Source organism: Prionailurus bengalensis, chromosome B1 (genome assembly GCF_016509475.1).
Source record: "Prionailurus bengalensis isolate Pbe53 chromosome B1, Fcat_Pben_1.1_paternal_pri, whole genome shotgun sequence".
NCBI lineage: Eukaryota > Metazoa > Chordata > Mammalia > Carnivora > Felidae > Prionailurus > Prionailurus bengalensis.
Window position 1 is genome coordinate 40,512,383 of NC_057344.1, and position 24,957 is coordinate 40,537,339.

The 24,957-nt window shown below is 36.7% G+C and overlaps 2 protein-coding genes across 2 annotated transcripts in view; one reads left to right on the top strand and one right to left on the bottom strand.

Moving 5' to 3' along the window:
• Positions 1–940: 940 nt before the first annotated feature.
• On the top strand, positions 941–4,006 carry DKK4 (dickkopf WNT signaling pathway inhibitor 4). Its single transcript, XM_043563060.1, has 4 exons — positions 941–1,404; positions 1,915–2,065; positions 2,540–2,692; positions 3,756–4,006. The coding sequence occupies exons 1-4, from the start codon at positions 1,294–1,296 to the stop codon at positions 4,004–4,006; spliced, it is 666 nt and encodes a 221-aa protein (XP_043418995.1). The 5' UTR covers positions 941–1,293.
• Positions 4,007–5,692: 1,686 nt separating this feature from the next.
• POLB (DNA polymerase beta) overlaps positions 5,693–24,957 on the bottom strand; it is a 29,881-nt gene continuing 10,616 nt past the window's right edge. The window contains exons 6-14 of the mRNA XM_043563075.1: positions 24,472–24,521; positions 22,273–22,324; positions 20,621–20,675; positions 20,451–20,523; positions 15,475–15,545; positions 14,266–14,352; positions 7,844–7,908; positions 7,197–7,336; positions 5,693–5,938 (exon numbers count right to left, since the gene is read on the bottom strand). Of these exons, the coding sequence (XP_043419010.1) occupies positions 5,844–5,938; positions 7,197–7,336; positions 7,844–7,908; positions 14,266–14,352; positions 15,475–15,545; positions 20,451–20,523; positions 20,621–20,675; positions 22,273–22,324; positions 24,472–24,521 (688 nt within the window). The 3' untranslated portion in view covers positions 5,693–5,843. The remainder of the gene's footprint in view (positions 5,939–7,196; positions 7,337–7,843; positions 7,909–14,265; positions 14,353–15,474; positions 15,546–20,450; positions 20,524–20,620; positions 20,676–22,272; positions 22,325–24,471; positions 24,522–24,957) is intronic.

Genomic DNA, 24,957 nt, shown 5'->3' on the forward strand with positions numbered 1-24,957 from the left:
CAAATTAGGAAAAATTGAAAATGAATGACATTCCATCTGAAATGTCCTAGAGACCTGGAGACCTGTTCTGCTTGAGTCAATTTTTTTTAACTTAAAAAAAAATACATATTTATTTCGAGAGAGTGTGCACACATGCATGCGTATGCATGGAGGGTGGGGCGGGAGGCAGAGAGAGAGAGAATTCCAAGATGTCAGCGCAGAGCCCGATGTGGGGTTTGATCTCACGAACTGTGAGATCATGATCTGAGCTGAAATCAACAGCCAGACACTTAACTGATCCACACAGGCACCCCGCTCAAGTCAGTTTAACCAATGCAATACAAAGTAAGTAAATACATTGCACATAAAATGCATCCAGAGCTTCCTATTGAATTGTATGAATCTGCATAAAATAGACTTTCTGTGGTTGCCCCCATCATCAAGTAATAGGAGAGGGGTGTTGTTATAAATCTCATTGTTTTCCTAATTAAATAACCGTAGCCTCAAACAGTTCAATTTTCAGTTTAAGGAGGATTATTTTCCAATTGACATTTAATTGGAACAGGTGCCATTATGCTCACAGCTTTTAAGCCATTGGGATTTTTACATCTGGATGCCAGAGCTAATCAGAAGGCATTTTCTCTTTTCTATCTGTCTTCACTATCTGAAGCAGAGTTTAAAACTTCTCAGGATATTTTGTAACTCATTAGTTTTTGGCATCCTTGACGGCATATTGGCCAATATGATTCATTCTTTCTTTGAGCACAATTAGCCGTGAAAACAGATCTTAGAACAGACTCCCTCCACCCCCAAAGGATTATTGAAGGTAGGAAATGCAGGTGATTATCAGAGTTTGCCTTTGATACAGACATCCTGCTCTTCTGCTAACCCTTTGAACTAACTTTGATATGCAATAATTAAGAGGGATTCAACCCCTGGAGGAGAAGCCGCTGTGGCCCTGCCTCTCCTCTCCCTCTATTGAGTCCTTGTTTTGAACTATTGATCAAACAGATCTGAAGGGATTTGTTGAAGCCTGTGTGGGGTAAGGAGGAAGGAAATGAAGGAGGAGGGAGGGAGGTGGAGAGAGATGAGGGGGGCACATCTGGTATAAATCGTTTCAGAAGGAATCTGCTGGTTAGACCTCACTCATCCTATTTCACACACCTTTCTTAGACAAAGATTTGTTTTTCCTTCAGGAAAAGCAGTTACGGACGACTTGCAGGGTTTCCATTTTGGCAAAAGCTCTATTGTAGGTTTATTGCCGCCCAGTTTGGAGAACGTGGAGAGAGCTGAGAAGGTCAAGGTGATCGAAGGATGGCGGTGGTGGTCTTGCTGGGGCTCAGCTGGTTCTGTGCCCCCCTGAGTGCTCTGGTTTTGGACTTCAACAACATCAAGAGCTCTGCCGACGTGCACGGGGCTCGGAAGGTAAAGTTCAACTAGGGAGCAGGGGGCAGTTCACTTGGGTAAGACTCACTGACGTGCTAGCTGGCAAATGGGTGCAGTGATTGATGGGACTCACTTAAGAAATCAAATAGGAATGGCACAAGTACCCACATTATATTTAATTAAACTGCAGCACAGCTTCTAGAGGTAACAGATATAAATAAAAAATCGCATAACCATCTATTAGACACACATGGGAAGACAGAAAGAGCATAAGAAAATTAAATCCTGAGTTTTAAAAGTAGGACAACTTTTTAGGACAATTTTTCGAACACGAGTAACCAATGCAACACATAGGTTTCTTCATTGGAAACTTGGTCTCTCCTTTGTGGGAGAAAACCAATTATATTGAAAAATTAAGGTGCCACCTAAGGTTTGTCCCTGCATTCAAAGTGCCACTGTGATTTGGCTTCCTCCATCTCCCACTTTGAATTAAAAGTCTTCCTACATCTTGTTGGATTACCCCGGCCTGTGACAAGTTTTTCCCTACAGGGTTCACAGTGCTTGTCTGACAAGGACTGCAGTTCCAGAAAATTCTGCCTCAAGCCTCAAGATGAGAGGCCATTCTGTGCTACATGTCGTGGGTTACGAAGGAGGTGCCAACGTAATGCCATGTGCTGCCCTGGAACACTGTGCATGAATGGTAAGCTGTCATAAACCCCTGTGGGACTGCTCTGCCCCAGTGAACAGTGGCTTTACACTGAAGACAGCATCTGAATCTCATGCACTAGAATATTCCAAGATAGGCACTCTCTAAAGATTTCCTGGATTTATACTTGAAGTAATTTATGCAGCTGTCTTTTCTTAATGCAACAAAATAGTTTATTTCCTGGCAACAATTTTTGCCAACAACCTAGAGATAATGATTTTCAAGGAAAGGTTCAAGTTGGAACCTTACAAATTCTTTCATTTTCACTTGGATTCCACTTATTACTTAACCACTTTCTTTACCATATGCACATGTAAATATTTAGTGCATATGTCCCAGAAATCTTGAAAGTTATATATAAACTGAAGGCAGAGGTACTGCCAAACTATGTAACAGTATGATAATTAGCATGTCTGTGGTTCTAGTCCTTGAAGTTAATAACTCGAACTACATCTGGTTGTTGCTCAGATGTTTGTACTACAATGGAAGATGCAACCCCAATATTGGAAAGACAGATGGATGACCAAGATGATATAGAAACAAAAGGAACAACTGAGCATCCAATTCAGGAAAACAAACCCAAAAGAAAGCCAAATATTAAGAAACCACAAGGCGGGAAGGGTAAGAGAAGCATTCTGAGCACTCTTTTTTTTTTTTTTAAAGAAAAACATTTCCAGGGCGCCTGGGTGGCTCAGTTGATTAAGCATCCAACTTCGGTTCAAGTCATGATCTCGCAGTTCGTGAGTTTGAGCCCCGCATCTGGCTCTGTGCTGACAGCTCAGAGCCTGGAGCCTGCTTTGGATTCTGTCTCCCTCTCTCTCTGCCCCTCCCCCGCTTGTTCTCTCTCTCTCTCTCTCTCTCTCTCTCAAAACTAAATAAACATTAAAGAAAAACATTTACTCCCCCTAGCCCTTAAGGATAGGCTGAAACTGACTTGATTCCTCTCCACTCCAGAAACACGTAGGGAGTATGTCTTGTTTCTCATCTCTTTCTGTGAGCAGCTATGGAGATCATGCAGGGAGTAACATAAGGCAGTCAGCAAGAGGACAGGGGAATAGCCATAATAATGAACTGGTTAGCAAGAAGATTTTTAATTGAATTTTACACACGTATCTTTTTATAGTCTGTAATTTAACAAATGGCAGTTTCCCTTTCTAGATCCTCAGGATAAAAAATGAAGAGAAAAAAGAGAAATGAAAGTAAATGCATTAACTTTTTATTCTCAAACAAAATACAAACCACTAAAATGAAGCTTTTTACAAAATTGTAGTCTCAAATTCCAATCTGTGACAGAAATTAAGTAGAATGTTTGAAAGCAGTGAATTGGCCATTCTTGTGTCTTCAGGTTAACAGGCCCTTTTATAAGTAATGGTCTTTATGCCAGGATAAATCCGATTAAAAAAAAAAAAACAACACTGAAAAGGGATGCTTATTTCATTCCTCAAGACTGGAAATCCCATCTTCCTTTGAAAATGTTTTAACTTTATAAAACAAATTCTATTAGGTAGGGCTGAAATTTCCATTTCATATACTTTTAGTAGATCTAGCTCTGGGAGACCTGCATGCTCTTTTTATTCTTCCTTTGTGGCCTTCAGTTCTATATCCCACACCTTTACCCCAGCGATAACCCCCTCACGTGCCACTTTCCCCACTTTTGCTGCAGCCCTTACAAATCTTGTTACAGGACAAGAGGGAGAAAGATGCCTTAGAACTTTGGACTGTGGAGCTGGACTCTGCTGTGCTCGTCATTTCTGGACTAAAATTTGTAAGCCAGTTCTATTGGAGGGACAGGTCTGCTCTAGGAGAGGGCATAAAGATACCGGTCAGGCTCCAGAAATCTTCCAGCGCTGTGACTGTGGTCCTGGACTAATATGTCGAAATCAAGTGACCGGCAACCAACAACACACACGGTTAAGAGTATGCCAAAAAATCTAAAAAACTAAATACTTCAAAATAAAGACAACTCCTTATTGTATTCAAACAGAAATCTCAGACATTAATTTAAAAAATCTTTCCCATACAAGGGTGCCTGGGTGGCTCAGTTGGTTAAGTCTCTGACTCTTGGTTTCGGCTCAGGTTGTGATCTCGCAATTAGCTGGATTGAGTCCCGCCTTGGGCTCTGTGCTGACGCTGCGGAGCTTGCCTGGGATTCTCTCTGCCCCTCTCTGCCCCTCCCCATTTCATGCTCTCTCAAAAGAAATAAACTTAAAATAAAAAACTTTCCATACATATATCCCTGAAAATCAAATCTTGTAGCAACTGAGATAGACTGAGTCAGAGCACTGCGATGTGCTGCCTTGTGATGAATGAAAACCAGCTTTGGCTTTTTGTCTATTTCTGCAGGAAAGAAATGTGATTCCACAACAGAAAAGTTTAATTTGATCTAGTGACTCAATTAGTTCAAATAAATCTTTATTTCATTTCCAGTGAAATTCTGGTACCTGACAGTAGCTTGGGGGACAAAAGTGAAGGTTTCTGCAGTTAATTCTTGTATCTTACTGGCAAAAAACTATCACAGTAAATTAAGGAAAAAAAATTATATTAAAATCCCTCATTTATTTTCTTTCATTTCTTGTCAGGGAAGTATCACCTCACTACAAAATAATTTGGTTAATAAATAAATAAGATTCGGGCGCCTGGGTGGATCAGTCAGTTAAGCGTCAGAGTTTGGCTCAGGTAATGATCTTGCAGTTCGTGATTCTGAGCCCTGTATCGGGCTCTGTGCTGACAGATCAGAGCCTGGAACCTGCTTCAAAAGTCTGTGTCTCTCTTTCTCTCTCCCCCTCTCCCATTGATGCTCTGTCTTTCTATCAAAAACAAACATTAAAAAAAAACAGAAATAAGATTCAAAAGGTAATATTTTATGTGAATATAGTCCTTTGCAAGTTACAAAGCATTTGCATGCATTGTTTTCAATAGCTTTACTTAACCACTTGATAACTTTTTACATTTTATATTTATATCTTTTAATTATATAAATTAATCTAATTTATATTACATTAACTTATATTATTAAATTATATTAGTTTACTATATAGATTATATAATTTCAAAGCTAAGGTCTTCAAGGAGTGTTTTTACTTATATGTTTGACCATTTGAACTTAAAAAGTTACCTTGGAGGAAAACTAGAGCAAATAAGTGAAATTTTTGTTTGTTTGAAGTTGAAAAGGCCATATTTTGTACATACAGGTGCATATTGTAAGTGGTTTTGCTTAGGTAAGTTCTTTCTGATAAATTGCAACCGATTTCAGATTTAAGAGATAAACCTATACTTAGGTCTTAAGTATATATGACAAAATTGAATGTGGGGGCCAAGCCAACCAAAGAAAATAATTACATTTATGAAGGTCCCTAATTTCTAAAAAACACTGAACCATCTTCCAGTGACCAGTCTCTGGTATATCCTGACTAATTGTAATTAGTAAATAGGAGGGAAAGGTGGTAGGGTAACGTGGCTTATACAGCATAAGGGCAAAAAAAAATGGGAAAATAAAAATTCCCATTGAACACTGCTAACATCTCATCTCTTCCTTCTTTCCACTAAATCCTTAGTAAAGTGTGATCACACATGTTAACATGATATGCTATTTCCTAATAAAATCAGAATAAGATTCTCTGATAATAGTAAGAGAGGCTTTATTGACTACAGTGCAAGCTAAAGTATGAAGAAGAAATAATCACTTAAAAACACCAAAGACCCTTACATAGCAAAGGTTAAGAAATAAATTAAGACTCCTGTTGAGTTGAGCTGTGTCTGGGAAGAACAGGCCTCATTCACTTCGATCCTTGGGTTCTCGGTATTTCCACTGGATGTAGTCAAAGATGTCTTTCTCACTATCCACTGGCAGAGGCTCTCCAGCAACTCCTAAAAGTACAGAGAGAAAAGAAACTTACCTACAAGCCAGTTTTAGAATTTGGTTATGAGGGTGCAAGGAAGACAGCTGTATGGGGCTCACTTTCAGAAGAAAAAGAAAATGGTAACCAATTCACCAAAAAATGATATTGACTGCCCCACCCCCCATCCTCCCACATGGCTTGTGTTTGAGCTTTGTCACATATACTAATCGTCCTACAAAAGCAACCTGAGCATTCCAACTGGAGCCACTGAAATGATCCTAATTCATGATTTCCTTCTCTGCTGGATCTCCACTAGAGCTACCATGTATCATATGAAATACTCTAGTTTCCTTTGCAGCTCAAAATGTGGTCTCTGGACTAGCAGTATGGGAATCACCTGGAAGCTTACTAGAAATGCAGAATCTTGGGCACCCCTATTAGAGTCTTCATTTAATGAGGTCCCAATGTGGCTCATACACATGTTTACACGCGAGAAGCACTGCCCTTGTCTACCAGGGAAGAAAGTTCTATTTTATACTTTGAGGACAAAATGACAAAATCTTCATTTTCCTAGTAGAGAATAGTAAACCACACAGTGGTGAGATATCAACAAGTACAGATTAAGCAATTCTTACTCTTTAAACTTTTCATTTATTACTTTTATTTTTGATTACTCTCTATATCCAACATGTAGCTCAAACCCACAACTCTGAGTAAGAATTGCACACTCCACTGACTGAGCCAGCCAGGTGCCCCTAAACTTCTTTTGTTATTTAAAAATCTTTTTTAAACTAAGCTCTACGCCCAATGTGGGGTATGAACTCACGACCCTGACATCAAGAGTTGCATGCTCTACCGACTGAGCCAGCCAGGCGCCCCAACTCTTTAAACTTTAAAAGGCAAGTGGCCAAAGCTACCAAGCTTGGCCTGATACTAAAAGCAATGATACCTGGGTACTTCAGAAGTCTCGGAGATACATTAAAAACAAACAAACCCACTTTAAACCAGTAAGATTTTTTTTTTTGCTGACCATCACATTAATACATTCTAATAGAGCTAGAAATAACTTTTGCCACCATGGGCTTCAAATGAGGGCTTGATAGCACGTATGGATTAAAGATCCTCTTGTTGCCTGAGGGACTCATAATACAAAGAAACTACAATTAACTGGCATAATTACTTAAAGGCTTTTTTGAGGAACCAAAGTTGCTAAACCAAAATATATCTGAAAATAACTTTCTCTCCAGATGACTGGGATTATCTCTAATGCACACACAAATACCCACCAGTGACTCCCAAGGGACGGATTGTGTATTCATTGATTGTGAAGCCCTTTTCTAGGGCATGAGCTCTCATATTCTTATTGAAAATATCACTCCCAGTGAAATAGAGAACACCACAGTAATACTGATCCTTGGGTATCAACCTAAAATAAATAAATAAACAAATCTTTCACCACACATTTCAAATCTAACAAAAATAGGACTCTTATAATCAATAAGGCACAAAACACCTAAAATAAGTCTATGTGGTTTAATAACCTAAGAAGGAGACTATCATTGGGTAGACTGTTCAAATTCCTCCAACGTTGCAGTTAGTCTAGGTTTCAGTAAACTATGCTCTGGCAAGCGGTGTGGAGAAACGAAAAGCAGGATCACTTATTACAACCAACGTTCCTCTGGCAGGAAACTACTTTTGAGTTGTGGAAGGCATCATGGTGAGATGCAAATCTAGAGAAAATAGATTAGATTCTGTAGACAGTCGTTATTCTTTACATATTTTCAGGCTGCACACTGTCTATAGCAGGAACATACAGCCCTTCAGAATGAAAAGGGGTTCTAGACATTTATATGAATTCCAAGATATACAGAAGACAAAGGAAAGAGAAAAGAAGGGAAAATTTAATAGGTCAGCAACAAATTTTGAGTAATACCTTATATCAATTCTCCTGTGTGGATACTCCTTTTCATCATTTTTACTGGGAAGCTGGCAAACACCCTAAAATGGATATTTCAAAGAATGCTTAAAGACGTTTTCAAACTTCAGGCTTAATTTCAGTATTATGATGTTAAATGTGAGGTTTCTGCTTTAAGTGCAAGCAGTTTTAGACTTCTGAGCACTTTTAGGCATGCCTGGATGGCTCAGTCGGTTAAGCTACTGACTTCGGCTCAGGTCATGATCTCGTGGTCCCTGGGTTCGAGCCTCACGTCGGGTTCTGTGTTGACAGCTCAGAGCCTGGAGCCTGCTTCAGATTCTGTCTCTGTCTCTCTTTCTCTCTCTGCCCCTCCCCCACTCACACTCTGTCTCTCTCTCTCTCAAAAATAAATAAACCTTAAAAAAAAAAAAGAATTTTAAGCACTTTTAGTTGGATTTTCTATGTGCTGTCTATTGCTACCTTCCTATCATACTTTGTGGCAAATAAAGAAGTACATGGAACAGCAGGCAAGGATTCTAGGTATGAGGATTTGGCCTTTATAGGATTCTAAACGAGAAGCTAACCAGGGAAAGCATCAAACATGAAAGACACAGACCAAAACAGATAAAAGCAATTTGGAAGAAACAATCACTATTCAGGGAGAAAACAAAGAGCTATGAATAGTATTCTCAGATTACAGAAAATATTCCATCATGAAGTAGGGGCAGAATACCATAGAAAACAGAACACTTAAGGAAAAGATTTCAACAAAATTTAAAATATGATAGCAGAAGTAGAATTTAAAATTGAGGAAACCTCCCAGAAATTAGAAAAGACAGAGAGATGAAAAGTAAGAAAAATTTAAAAGAAAATTAGAGGATCATTTTCCTCCTCTACAGGTGAGTTTTCATTATACCTCTACAGTTTTTAAACAAACGTTATCAAAGTCTATTTAGTAATCTTTTCCTTTTCTAGAAAAACGGACCAAAATTCTGGACTGGGGAACAACCCATAAATATGTAAAAAGAGCTACAAACATCAGAAATTTCAAATTAAATGTTTCAAATGTCACATTCTAAGAAAAGTACACATGTGGCAGGCTTCTGGTCCTAAAGAACAGTTGACTAAGTATACATGTCACTAAAAGCTATATACTTTTTCACTCAGTAACACAGACAAATTACAATCTAGAATCTAAAATGGGTATTTTCTTTCGCTGTTCCTATGGCTCAAAGATTAAGTGAAACCTGTTTATCTTCAAAATATGAAAGCTACCTTCTTAGACATTAACAAGTTCTAACTGAACCTTCAAATGGATCAGCAATGCTTTCCATCTGGAATTACCATGAGGTATTACCTTGCGGATATGGATGTTTGGGTGCCACAGGCAATGATCTTGCGGTTTGTCACATCAGTAATAGGATTTCATCTAATGGCTTTGTTCCTTTCCTCAAAGGCTCATTTTATTTCCTGCACTTTTTCTGAAGTGCTAATGTTAAAGAATTTCCCTGTATTACTGTAAATTCTTTATTAGATTGAGTGGATTAGTTTTGTTTGGCATTTCAGTTGGGTAGCTTCATGCCTAGTCGTCTGAAATAAAGCCTCTTTCATTTCCCCAGGGGACTCAAGGGATCTTCTATTGTCCTTTGAATCCTTATAGTAGATATTTCACAGGAAATCATCCCAGGCCAAACTTGCACAAAATGCTAAAATCTGAATGGTAGTCATTATATAAAGCAAATAGGCATCTAAATGCAGGAGAAATTGTTTGTTTTTTTTTTCTTCCAAATGTCATTTTATTCACAGGAAGAGTAACTCAATTATCTAAAGATCATGGCTTTACAAGAAGATCTGGAATATTAACCCTGGCTTTCCTGAGGCTTGGTGACTATTAGTTTAAAGGAATTCATGCTTTGAAGAGAACTTGAAAAAGACATGAATGGTCATATCTTTAAAATTATTTAGTCAGTTGTTACAGAAACAAGAGATTTTGAAATCAACTGTATATGCAATGAGAATAGTTTATTTCACTTTGCTGTTGTTTTTATTTGGTTTTTTTTTTTGGTTGTTTATTTATTTTTAATTTAATTTTTTTAAATTTACATCCAAATTAGTTAGCATATAGTACAACAATGATTTTAGGAGTAGATTCCTTAATGCTCCTTACCCATTTAGCCCATCCCCCCTCCCACAACCCCTCCAACAACCCTCAGTTTGTTCTCCATATTTATGAGTCTCTTCTGTTTTGTCCCCCTCCCTGTTTTTGTATTATTTTTGTTTCCCTTATGTTCATCTGTTTTGTCTCTTAAAGTCCTCATGTAAGTGAAGTCATATAATATTTGTCTTTCTCTGACTAATTTCACTTAGCATAATACCCTTTAGTTACATCCATGTAGTTGTAAATGGCAAGATTTCATTCTTTTTGATTGCCAAATAATACTTCATTGTATATATAAATATACATGTATATATATACAATATATTATTCATATATTCATATATTATATGAATGTATATTCATATATTGAATAATATATTCATATATTATTATATACAATATACTATCCAATATATTATATATATATATATATATATATATATATATATATATATATATCTTCTTTATCCATTCATCCATCGATTGACATTAACTTTGGCTATTGTTGATAGTGCTGGTATAAACGTTCAACAACAGCACACCTGTATCCCTTGGATAAACACCTAGTAGTGCAATTGCTGGGTCGTAGGGCAGTTCTATTTTTAGTTTTTTGAGGAACCTCCATACTGTTTTCCAGAGTGGCTGCACCAGTGTGCATTCCCATGTTGTTGTTTTTTTTTTAAAGTAAGCTCTACGACCAACATAGGGCTTGAACTCACGACCCTGAGATCAAGAGTCACATGCTCTAAAGACTGTGCCAGCCAGGCACCCAGGTTTATTCCATTTTCTAAGGTGACTTTGTTTTTCAGCCAATTTCCTTTCAGAAACTTAAAAGATCTCAGCTTCTTTGACTCTCTCTGCTGAAGCTCATGCACTCAGGGCAACTGCTCTGACTCCTGCCGAGCTTTCTGCTTGGGTGACTCCCTTACCTCAAGTCCTCTTTCAAGTCTCCTCTTCTCAAAGGGGCTGCTTCTGACCATCCTATTCAATGCTGTTTCCTACCTGCCCATCTCCCCATACCCTCCTTTTCTTTTTTTAAAAATAGTACTTATTATCTTAACCTAACACGTGATTTACCTATTTATTATGGTCATTGTGGTTTTTTTTAATTTATTTTTTTAATGTTTATTTAGTTTCGAGAGAGAAAGAGACAGAGTGTGAGTGGTGGCAGGCAGACAGACAGGGAGACACAGAATCTGAAGCAGGCTCCAGCCTCTGAGTTGTCAGTACAGAGCCCGACATGGGGCTTGAATCCATGAACTGTGAGATCATGACCTGACGCTTAACCGAGACACCTAGGTGCCCCTATTATGGTCATGTAAACCATCACTCCCTTCCCACACTGTCCCAACTATAAATTCTCCTGAAATTCAGATACATCCCAGGAGATGTACTGAAAAGTGGTAGATGCTTAATGTATATTTGTTGAACTGACTGAACACACCTTTCTCATCCTATTGGCACTCATTCTCCCTGTTTTGTTCTCTCATATCACCATCCTCTCTCACTTTCTGTCCCTCTTTTTGTTTCCCAATTTAATCCCTACCAGGTCGCTCTCCTCTACTGATCTGTTTCCAAACAGAAATACTGTATCTATATTATATCACATCATACTATATTAGTGTAACACTTTGTACTACTCTTTTGAAGATTCACTCTATGAAGATAGTTGTACAAACCCTTCAGTGTCCACGTATGTTACTTAATTTGATCTGTATAACTGTCATTTGACACAGCACAAGTGTATCATTTTATAGGTAAAAATATTAAGGCCTTACAGAGGTAAAGCAACTTGCCTAATGTCACACGATCCATTAGTCACGGAGCCAGAATAAGATTTTAGAGCTTCTGTATATTCCTCCACAATGCAACATACCAACACACACCTTTTCTTTGCAATAAGGTACCAATTACCCCTTATTGCCTCCAAAATAAATTGACTTGAAAGCTAACCTGGATTGCTCCTCATCCTACCACATACCAATTATAAATGTCAAACAGCAGGCTCACACATGGCATTTTTTTAAGCTTCAGAGAATATATGAGCCACATGTACAGTATCCAAACTTTATACACAAACCATCCACTAGGATGGATTCCTATGTCACAACACAAAGACCTCAGTTTCTTGCTCAAACTATAAAAACAAACAAAAAACCCGCTTTATTATTATGTTCACCTGTTTTCTTTTGGAAAATAGATTTGGGGAATTCTCTTTTTGGCAATAACTATATACATGCTGTTAGGACTATGACTGAGAGAATGGGAAGGCAAGATGGAGTGAAGGTTTCCAGCCTTGTACTAGGGTTGTTGAGTGGCCCTAGTCTTTCAAGCATCACATGTGCAATAAGGTCTGAACCAGCCTGGTTTGTAGCAGTCACTGGAATTTGGCTGACAGACAAAGGTCTTCTCTTCTTTGACTGAGCACTTACTGGGGTAACCCAATTCCACCACTGCCAGCAACGCTTTATGTTTACATACACGTGGCTACCCACCTTTCCTTTTTAGGTTATACCCAGCCCACCAGTTTGTAATTTTTCTTTGTATTCTTGCTAGCTGGATTACTAGCCTCTGTTGGTGTTGCCTCTGGATCTCTGTTTGAGCACAGCAGAATACTGTTCAGACTGCAAAAAAAATGTTCCTGCTATTGCATTGCATAAACACCTTCCTGGTCACTAACTCTGAAAAGAGCAGGTGCGCTTCCCCAGTAGAAGTCCTAGGGCCTTTCACAGAGATGACTAGAGGAGGTAGAGAGTTAGGCCAGAAGGGGTCCCCAGAATATCCCCAGGTATACCAGGACACTTTCCTACAATGAAAAAAAAATTCAAGTTGTCTACCACATGTTATTTTTAGGATTTTATCTGATTGAATGCTCTTTAAATGTAAGATTATTTTACACAGATTTATTTTTTATGCAGATTCATTTTGGTGAATATAATCAATTTCAACTTCAACTTAAAAGGGATGTTCCTAGAGCATATATAAACCCTATTTTTAATAACATCTCACATGTCTATATTTCTGGGCATAGAGTAAAAGCTCCAAATCAGACAGATTTGGGAGAACAGCTCATAGATTTAATTCCTAAAGACTTGACTAGAATTTTATTTTTACCTTTCCTAAAGTTCCTTTGAAACATTATAAAATGTGACCAACTTTGGCAATAGTTTCATAGCCCAATAAAATCATCCTGTTGAATTTAATGACATGATTTTCTGTGTGTCTGATTAAATATACACAACATAAAGTTTACCATTTTAACCATTTTTAAGTTTGAAGTTCTATAGCATTAAGTATATTCACACTGTTGTATAACTATCACCACCATCCGCCTCCAGAACTTCTTCACGTTCCCCAACTGAAACTCTGGGTCTGTTAAATACTAACTCCACATTCCCCTTCCCCACAGGTCCCTGGCGAGCACTGTTCTACTTTTTGAAGGACACGATGCTTCAATGATCTATCTCAACCATCTTATCCTACTTTTGGCTAAAACCACTGTCAAATTATGCAATGAGACTCTTTCTAGTATTAGCATTTCCGCTCCCCAAAAGCACAATCTCTTTCCATTTCAGGCATATGACTTGGGAAAAGGGGACACGGAAAAAAGGAGTTTCAAGGTATGTATTTAAGTGAGCAGCAGAACAAAGGTAACCCTTTATTACCTTAGTCTTAGATTTCTACTTGCCTTCCTGTTGGTTTTTTACACAGAGATATTTATTAACCTCTTCTTAATTCATTTGCCATTTGTCTTGAATCTTCAAAGTTTAATTGCCTGGAACTCTACAGGATTTTAACAATTCATCATGATGGGTTTCACCGTGAAAATCTCTATTAACTCCTCTGCTTATCATGCTGCATAACATGTTTGTATCACATGCCCTAATTTCTTCTCTTTCTTTGGTGTTGTAATAGATTAATATTCTTCAGACAATTCTAATCTCACTTACTCAAGAATTCCAAGTCTGAGAATATGAGAACATTTGCTATTTTAGAGAAAAACTTATGATCCATTGAAGTCATTATAGAAATTTTAATAAAAGCAGATTATGCCTAATTATGTATTTCAGTAGCTCAGATTAGTTACAAGTGGAAAATTTAAAACAAAAGTCTTTACTAAAATATTCTGAGATTAGCATCTTATTAATTCTTCTCTAAACTCTCATGGATATCCTATTTACTGACTCTAATACTAACAATACTGAGAGTCACACACTTAGAATGGTTACTGAACAGTTTCCAAGATTTTTGTTCAGAAGTGTTAACTCAAACAAGTACTTACCATGAACTTGGTTTCACCTTTTGACAGAGTATCTGTAATAAAATGGACCTTCTGTAACTGCTCCACAACACGATGTAACAGCTTTGGCTATAGAAACATAAATAGGGAAAAAGAAAATAATTACTCTTTTATAGCCAGAAAACATTTTTTAAGATGAGTTTTCGAATTATCTATGGAGAAATGCCTAGCTTTCCTCTAAGTACTTTCTTCTTCTAACACAAAACTCATTTATCAAATGAAACGTATTTTTAGAAACCATCATTTTTCACCAATATCATTGATACTCTCAAACATCATTTGGGTTCGTCTGTCTCATTAAATCAAAAAGTTAGCTGCTTCATCTTTAAAAGGTATATATTCCAAGGGTGCCTGGGTGGCTCAGTCAGTTAAGCGTCTGACTTCAACTCAGGTCATGATCTCACACTCCGTGAGTTCAAGCCCTGTGCTGACAGCTCAGAGCCTGGAGCCTGCTTTGGATTCTGTGTCTCCTTCTCTCTCTGCCCCTCTGCCTCTCATGCTCTGTCTTTCTCTCTCAAAAATAAACAAACATTAAATAATTTTTTTTTAAAAAAAGTATATATTCCAAAATCAAAAATGTTTTGCCTTCATGGGTTTTTCTAACAGGGATAAAGTTTCTTAATATAACATTTTTTAGTAGGAAAATATTCTCTTAATGAAAACCTGAATATTATAGTGGATATTTCTAAAATATCCATGATAGGCAATAAATAATTCTGGAAATGTTGTACTAAGTTTCTTTTTTGAAAATTAGACTGTGCCCCCCACCCCCAGTTCCTTGCAGAAAAACACTATTGTGTATCCCTTTCAACCACTTACTTTGCCTTTCACAGATGTCAATCAGTACAGAGCACTTCAACTGACTTTTCAAAAAGATTAAAGCAAAAATTCATTCTGAAATATCCAACTATCATTTAGAAATGATTATTTAGGAGTGCCTGTGGGGCTCAGTCAGTTAAGTGTCCGACTCTTCATTTCAGTTCAGGTCATGATCTCACAGGTGTGAGATCGACACCCATGCTGGGCTCTGCACTGGGTGTGGAGCCTGCTTGAGATTCTCTCTCTCCTCCCTCTGCCCCTCCCATGCTTGCACACACACACATGCTTTCTCTCTCAAAAAAAAAAAAAAAGAAAGAAAATGATATTTACTGTTGTGTAAAACAGCATATTTGACTAGAAATTCTGCAGTACCTGTTTAGTTGATTCAGAGGTAAAGCTTGGATGGGTGAGAAGGACATCCATGTCACCACTGGACTCTGCACCTATGATAACAAAAAATATGTATGGAATTCCCTATGTGAATTTATAAATTAGCAGGCAAATACAAAACCAAAGTGATGTCACACTGAGGAGCTTTACTTCTTGTAGACTAACTATATTTCACTGCACTTCATATTCAGAGTTAGTTAAAAGATTTCAATTTTCTGTCCAACTGTTCAGGTATACTAATATAAACTGCAGAATCTGGAATAACAACAGTGATTGGCATTAAATGTGCATTACATACAGTTGGTGAGTTTAATGTACTAAAAATGCACCTAGGGGCACCTGGGTAGCTCAGTCGGTTAAGCGTCTGACTTCAGCTCAGGTCATGATCTCACGGTTCATGAGTTCAAGCCCTGCATCAGGCTCTGTGCTGACAGCTGGGAGCCTGGAGCCTGCTTCGGATTCTGTGTCTCCCTCCATCTCTGCCTCTCCCCCACCTGTGCTCTGTCTTTCTCTCAAAAATAAATAAATGTTAAAAACAAAAAATTAAAACAAAATGCACCTAAATACTCAATAATGAATAAAAACAATATTGAAAGACTTTTTTCCAAGAAAAGATATACAGATGGCCAACAGATACATGAAAAGATGCTCATCATCACTCATCATCAGGGAAACAAAAATCAAAAGAACAATGAGATTATCACCTCACACTTGTCAGAATGGCTAAAATCAAAAACACAAAAAACAGTGTTGGCGAGGATGTGGAGAAAAAGGAACCCTCATGTACTGTTGGTAGGAATGTAAACTGGTGTAGCCACTGTGGAAGACAGTATAGATGTTTCTCAAAAAATTAAAAATCAAATTACCATATGATCCAGTAATTCCACTAATAGGCATTTACCCAAAGAAAATAAAGACACTACTTCAAAAACATACATGCACCCCTACGTTTACTGCAACATTATTTACAATAGCTAAGACACGGGAGCAATGAAGTGTCCAGCAATAGATGACCCAAGTGTTCACTGATAGATGAATAGATAAAGAAGATGTGGTCTAGGGGTGCCCGGGTGGCTCAGTTGGTTAAGCGTCCGACTTCGGCTCAGGTCATGATCTCGCGGTTTGTGGGTTCGAGCCCCATATCAGCTTAGAGCCTGGAACCTGCTTCAGATTCTGTGTCTTCCTCACTCTCTGCCCCTCCTCCACTTGTGATCTGTCTCTCTCTGTCTCTCAAAAATGAATAAATGTAAAAAAAAAAAAAAAAAAACAATTTAAATTTCTGGGGCACCTGGGTGGCTTAGTTGGTTAGGCAACTGACTTTTGACTCAGGTCATGATCTCACAGTTCATGAGTTCGAGCCCTGCGTCAGGCTCTGTGCTGACAGCTCAGAGCCTGGAGCCTGTTTCGGATTCTGTATCTCCTCCTCTCTCTCTGCCACCCCCTCCCCCATGCTCATGCTCATGCTCTGTCTCTCAATAATAAATAAATGTTAAAAAAAATTTTATAAAGAAATAAAATAAAAATAAAAAGATGTGGTCTATATATACAATGGAATATTGCTCAGCATAAAAAAAAGAATGAATCTTGCCATTTGCGACAATATGGATGGATGTAGAGTGTATTATACTAAGTGAAATAAGTCAGTCAGAGAAAGACAAATACCATACAATTTCACTCATGTGTGGAATTTAAGAAACCAAACACATGAACAAAGAAAAAATGAGACACACCTAAAAACAGACTCTTAAATATAGAGAACAAACTGGTGGTTCCCAGAGGTGAGGTGAGGTAGGTGAGGGGATGGGTGAAATAGGTGAAGGGGATTAAGAGTACTTATCATGATGAGCACTGAGTAATGCACAGAATAGTTGAACCATTATATTGTATACCTGAAAACAACTATATGTTAATTAGTAAATCCTCATTATGAAAAAAGCTTTAAAATACAACTATGAACACTATATATCTAAAAACTTCAAATTAAACACTATGTTCTAACTCTGTAAAGGCTAATCAGAAAATCCATTCCAACTCTTACAACTCAATTCATTTAATGAATATTAGTAAAAATTACTATTATGGTATCATGGATAAGAATATAGCACTTTATAATGACTTAGGTTTTTATTTTGACCCCCACTCTACAACCACATAACTTTAGAAAGGTTACATACAGTTATTTATACTTTCTTTTATTATAAAACTATAAAAGTTTGTGTTCCTTTCAACGGATTTTCATTTTAAATGTCTTTTGTTTCAATATTACAAATGTGGACTGTATATTCCTTTAGACCTCAGTTTCTCTGTCTATAAACTACTAAAAACTACTCTATTGGCCATTGTACAACTAAGAATAATATGTAAAAGCATCTAGAATAGTGCCTGCCGCACAGTTGGCATAAAATAATACTGTTTATCTCCTTTCTTTGCATTTTTGTAAGTACAATATATGCAAAACATACTTTTGGTCACTGAAGATATGGCAGTGTCTCTGGACCACCACTTTATGCATCAATAATCTTTAACCAGATATTTAAACATAAAGAAGACTAGATTCATTGTGTGCTGTTCCCAGGACATTCAAGGAAGCTATTTTAAGAAAGAAAATTTTGTCTTCTTTTCTTCTCATTTCTCTTAAAAGTTGTGTCTTTTACCATCAACCTACTACCCAAAATGCATTACTCTATCCATTTAAAAAACAAAACAATTACTTTAGCATAAAAAGGGAAATAACCCAAGAGTCTATTAACAAAGGACCAAATAAATAAAGTATGAAACACCGACATAACCAAATGTTATGAAGCTATAAAAAAGAACAGGGGTGCCTGGGTGGCTCAGTCAGTTGGTTAAGCGTCCAACTTCGGCTCAGGTCCTGATCTCATGGGTTATGAGTTGGAGCCCCGCATCCGGCTCTCTGCTGATAGCTCAGAGCCTAGAGCCTGCTTTGGATTCTGTGTCTTCCCCTCTCTCTGACCCTCCCCCGCTCACACACTGTGTCTGTCTCTCAATAATAAATAAATGTTAAAAAAAAAAATAAAAAAGAATAAACATGCTCTCTATATACTGATGTGGAAAAGATCTCCAAGATATGCTTTATTAAGAAGGTACATACTGTGTATATACTATGTTACTTTTGTGAAAGGCGGAGGAGGACAGCAAGAACGTGTATTCATTAGGTAAAGACAATGTGGTATGAATATACAATGGAATGTTACTCAGTCCTAAAAAAGAATGAGATCTTGTCATTTTTGACAGTATGGATGGACCTAGAGAGTATTACGCTAAGTGAAATAAGTCAGAGAAAGATAAATACCATATGATTCATTTATATGTGGAATCTAAAAAACAAAACAAACTACAAACAAAACAGAAACAGACTTATAAATACAGAGAACTGGTAGCTGCCAGAGGTAGGGCTAAGTGGGGGGATGGATAAAATAGGTGAAAGCGATTAGGAAGTAAAAATTTCCAGTCATAAATAAGTCATGGAGATGAGAAGTACAGCATAGTTAACACAGTCAGTATTGTATTAACATTGTATGGTGAGAGATGGAAACTACACTTATTGTGGTGAGCACCGTGTAGTGTACAGAATTGTCACCACTATGTTGTACCCCTGAAACTAATATAACATTGTATGTCAACTATACTTCAATAATAAAAAGATTTTAAATAAATAAAAAAAACAAAACGGGAAAAAAGGATATATATTTACATTCATTTATATTTACTTGTAAAACCACTGAAAGAACACACAGGAAAGTGGTCATTAATGGGACAGTGGTGGGAGGGAGTGGAAAGAGTGAACTAGGACAGGGTAGAAGGGAAACTTCTTAGTGTATACCTTTTTTATATTAAAGCATGCAACCATATGATCTACTCAATAAAAGCAAAACTAAAATAGAAATACTGAAATCCAGAAAGGCTGTCATCTTCAACTGAGCATGCATTTGGCCTGCTGTGTATCCAAGTCTGTGTTCTGAAAATACAGATTCTAAGGCCCCACCTAAAAAGATTGTTATTTAGTAGGTTTGTAGCAGAGTACAACAATGTGTACTTTTCTTTTTAAACTTTCTAGGTATTTCTGATGCACAGAAAAACTCAAACAACTCGTTAACTTTAATCCTCTCATTTTGCAAATATGGAAAAGGGGATGTGAAGAGACAGACTTACTTCAATCATGTAGTGACAGTAGATTTGGCCTCAGGGCCCAAGTCTTTTGGTCCCAGTCCTATGTTCTTTCTACTTGTCAACAATTATTGATGTGGCACTTTCCTCTCCCAGCTCCAGATTCTTAAAGCAGCTACCCTGAGAATTTGTGGTAGCTCATTACCTACTGCTTAAGCAATACTCCAAAGGTGGCCAGGGATTCAGTCAGATAACTATTCCAAAAGTTTTAAATCAAGTTTTGGTATTACAATTTTTAAAGTTAATATTTTAAAATTTATATTACCCTTCCATATTCTGAGCCAGTAAGAAACCAGGATTCTCTTGGTTCCCACTTTGCTCACATTCACATAGAATGAGATCATCTGAAGGACCTGGTTGTTGTGAGAACTGGTTTGGAATTAGTGCTTCAGAGACAGTATTTTTAGATTCGTTACAGAAAACTTGGAAAATAAAAAAAGTTAAAAAAAAAAAACACCACCATCTTCCCACAGCTTTACTAGCATGTAGTCAATTGCTCCTAGACTCTTAATATATATAAAATTGTTTTATAAAATTTGTTAAAGCTAGTCATTAAAATATCATCCTATAATAAAATAAGGATGAATTTTCTCTAATTTTTAATACATATTCCTATCTATAAACAAATAAACTTAGATAATACTCTACTGGATCTTAGTATATCTATAAAGTAACACAAATTACATCTCTTTGTTCCATTTTTTTTTTGGTATACATTAGGCAATTATAATATCAAGGCATGAATAACCTAAGATCAGGAAGTATGTTACCTCTTCTGAAACTGCCACAGACTGTAGCAATGTATTCAGAATCCACTTTTTTAACTTCATTTAGTACAATATCCTAATAGAAAAAAAATTAAGTCAGTATTCTAAAAATGGCTTTTCAACAAGTGACATTGTCAATTCTAATCAAAGAATACAATTCAGCACATGCTTACTTGCATTTGTAACATCTCTTCACGAGGAATTCTTTTCTCAAAGTCCTCAAAATATCTATAAAGACAGAATAAGTAGACAAACGATTTTTGTGAAATTTAAATCTTCTTAAAAAATAAACTGCCTACCATATCAAGTGTCCTTATCCCAGTACATCATTCAAAAATCAAGACTAGCACTTAGTAAGAAGATAACAGTAGGGTGGAGGGTAAGGGTAAGTTTGTTTCTTAACTTAGACTAAAATTTTTAAGTGTCATTCTTTATGGTATTCCAGATACTCCATCTAAACTTCTTTTAAATAAACTTCACATTCCTATACCAAGAGTAAGTAAATATATTTAAATAAACTTCACATTTCCTATACCAAGAGTAAGTTAGTATATTTCCAAAGTGGACTGCTCCCTCCACTTTGTGTATAAGTCACGGGGTTACAGTTTATTGCTCTTAAATCCTGCAAAATTATCATATTTTAAAACATTATCCTATGAATCCAGATAACATTATGCTATGTGAAAGAAGGCATTCACAAAAGATCACATATTGTATGATTTCATTTATATGAAACGACCAGAAAAGGCAAATCTATATTGACAGAAAGTATATTAATGGTTGTCAGAAGAGGGGGTGGGGGTAGAGTGGGGGTGGGGAGTGGGTGGAGAGAGAGGGGCAGGTAGAGAGAAATGGGGAGTAAATGCCAATAGGTATGGGTTCTTTTTGGGATATAACAAAGATGTTCTAAAATCAACTGTCGTTATGGTTGCACAATTCCATGGATATACTAAAAACCACTGAACTGTATACTTTATAAAAGGATGAATTGTATGGTATCTGAATTATATTTCAATAAAGCTGTTACAAAAATATCTCAGTATGAAATAACATCTAAAACTGATAAAGCACCTGCTCAAAACCACCTCTCACAACAACCAAGTTCTTCAGAAGATCTCTATTGAGTAAATGCAAGGAAAGGGAGGACTACACCATCCTGGTTTCTGACCGGCTCAGAGTCTTAGAAGAGCAGTGTGAGTTTAGAGGATTATGGTGAGGCATCAACAGGGCTAACCTGCCAACAAGACTGTAAGACAGGAAGTGATACCTGCTTATGTACTATGCATTACAAAAGGGATTCCAGATTGTATCAGCACACAAAATAATTACTGATGCTGATATACAACATTCCTACACCATTATTTAGGTCTTTGGGTTTTTATCTTTTTCTAATTTAGCATTCCGTACTCACGTCCTAGCTTCTTGGGCAGACTCTAAACTTCTTAAGAGCTACACTGATCCTGTTTATAACCTTACCCCAGACCTGACACAATGCTTTCTACAATAGTTAAGCACAAAATAAACACCTGCTAACTGACTGATGCACTCAGTCCTATGTATTTTAAGAGGAAGTTCCTCCCTGAAGTCAAGAGCATGAGGGAAATACTCAACACAAGAAAGCAAACTAGAAGGCAATAACAAGATGTGTGAAAACAGGCATATTCTCTACAAAAGCTGCAACAAATCTTAGTATTCCTGAAATAGAAAAATGATTGTGTTTAGCTAAGTTTGAAGAATTATTATGGTGTATGGAAGAAGAATAGCTATAAAAAAATTTTACTTTTACATCTTAAGTGTCAAAATAAAAGAAAATTTGCTATCTTACTTCAGCCCAATTCGCTGATGATGGTTCAACTTATCTTCATGTTTCCTGAGATCTGTATAGAAGACATATAAAGTTGAGGTGCTAATTTAAACATTCTTGGGAAAAAAGTCGCTAAATTTAGTGATCCTTTTTACAAAGAACTACCAGGAAAATACACTGAAATGACTTTGAAAAGATAAAAAAATTCTGATATTAAGAACTAGATAAAAGTTTCTTCAAATCAATGTAGTAAAATCTAACAGTTGATTTCATGATTTTTATTTACTGAATCAAAATTTCAATTATAGTTACACAGAATAATAGATTAAACATGCCAGGATCATACCACACTTCACTGACTATAGCAAAAAGCAGCGTTATAAGAACCTATATTGCTTAATTTATGGTTCATAGCAGCAATAGCCACAACTTCTGAATGTTTTAGGACTATGTTAGTTTATATTGCCCATTTGTTCATTTACTCCTTCATTCAACTAGTATTTATTGAGTAGTAACTTGTATAGGCACTGTGGCTGAAATCCTGTTGAAAGGAAAAGTGTTATCTTCATTATTTTGATTAAAAAGCTGTCACATCATATCTGAAATCTAGAAGTGATGTTCCTTCACTGGGCATAAGTACAGGAGTAAGCCTTGTTAAAGAAACAGCAAGATAAGTATGCTTCCAAAGCAATTTCTACAGTCACCCTTATATTCACATAGATTCTCTCTGGAGATACAAAATGGAGAAAAACAAAAATCTTTATAATACATGGAGCACTTAATATTTGTCATAGTTCTGTGTACATAATAAACACTGAAAATGCAATGGAACTAATGAATTTGTAATATGTAAGGATATAGATGTTGACAGTTATATTACATATCTGTGAATTGTGAAATACTGTAAAAACCATTATAGCTGATCTCTGACACTCCCAAGGGATGCAACTTCTGTTTAAAAACAAATTCTTGACCCCTTTAACCAATATTTCACTCAGATAAACCAAATATGCCACAGGCAGAAGAGCCCAAACCCTCTCTGAGATGCAGATATAGTAGAGTTCATTCTCTTGCTATGTGACTCACACAAATTCTTAACTTTGCAGTATTACTAATTAATCATGCCTCTTGAGAGTCAGTTACCACTTTTAAGTACTTACTACATACCAAGAACTGTGCACTAAGTGCTTTTCATACATTACTGCTTTAAATCATATGAGGTAGAAATTATGATAGCATTTTGCAGCTAAGAAACCAAAGCACCATGATCATCATCAATTCTAATAAAGTGGTGGAGAATGGATTCAAACCCAGGTTCATCTCTAGAACCTGTCCACCTAACCATTTCGGTTGCTTGCAGATAGTTGAATCCACAAATATTAAACCCCAAATGCTGTAATAAATCTATCTATATTGTATACTGTACATACATACTATAATAAATATACTGTAATAAATCTACCTATATATAGTATATACCCTTTAAAAAATATGAAGAAATAAATTATATTCAAAGGATTACTATACTAGGTTTAAGGAATATGTTTATAATTACTTGATTTAGGCTCTATTTTTATCACTTCTTTGAAATCAAAAATTCCTTAAGTATTGCAAGCCTCTTACAGAATCTTTCTCCATGTATATCACTTTGCTTTTAAGGCTGAATGTGTAGGATTCTGTTGTCTAAAATTTCACTAGAGAAACAAAAGGCAATTTAAATTGTTTCAAAATCTACAAATGAAATCACTGCATTTAGGGGCGCCTGGGTGGCGCAGTCGGTTAAGGGTCCGACTTCAGCCAGGTCACGATCTCGAGGTCCGTGAGTTCGAGCCCCGCGTCAGGCTCTGGGCTGATGGCTCAGAGCCTGGAGCCTGTTTCCGATTCTGTGTCTCCCTCTCTCTCTGCCCCTCCCCCCCTCATGCTCTGTCTCTCTCTGTCCCAAAAATAAATAAATGTTGAAAACAAAATTAAAAAAAAAAATCACTGCATTTAAATAAAGAAGCCACTTCCTCTTCTTCTGAGTAATAAACCTAAACAAGTTTAATATAGGAATAAAAGCTCTACTTTACATCTACTCTCTGCTATAGAGTTAAAATGAAAGTCTTACCATTCCTATTTACTAGTTGAGAAAAGGTTTTTCAAGTTCTAGTTTGCTAGAGCATTAACCATCCTTCAGGAGCATATGTGACCTGGGACTGGTGACCTATTGTACATACTCACCTTCTAATGTTTTAATCCCTTCATCTACAAACTTCCTTGCAGCAGATGGGCTACAAAAAAAGAAAAGCATTATCTAAATATCAAGTGAAACTCAGGACCCCTTAATAACAAATAACCAAGTATGTCTTCTCTTGTCAAACATGAAGAGTTACTGTGAAGCTAAACAAGACCTGTTAAAATGTGGTGTGATTTTATCCAAAGAGAAGAATTCCTGAAGTCTCAATCTAGGAAGACAACCATGAACCTGGATATGAAACAGACATCCAAGCAGCTAGGTGCTATAGTACACATATACCTTAATTCATCAGACAGACATACAAACAAGAAAACAGTTCTTTCATTCAAACAATTAACTGAGAGCCTATTATGTGTCAGATACTCTTCTAGGTGCTGAAAATACAGCAAGAATAAGACAAATAAGCACCTTGGTCTTACCTACCTACTTACATTCCAGTGGGGAGAGAGAGAAAATAAATAGGTATATAA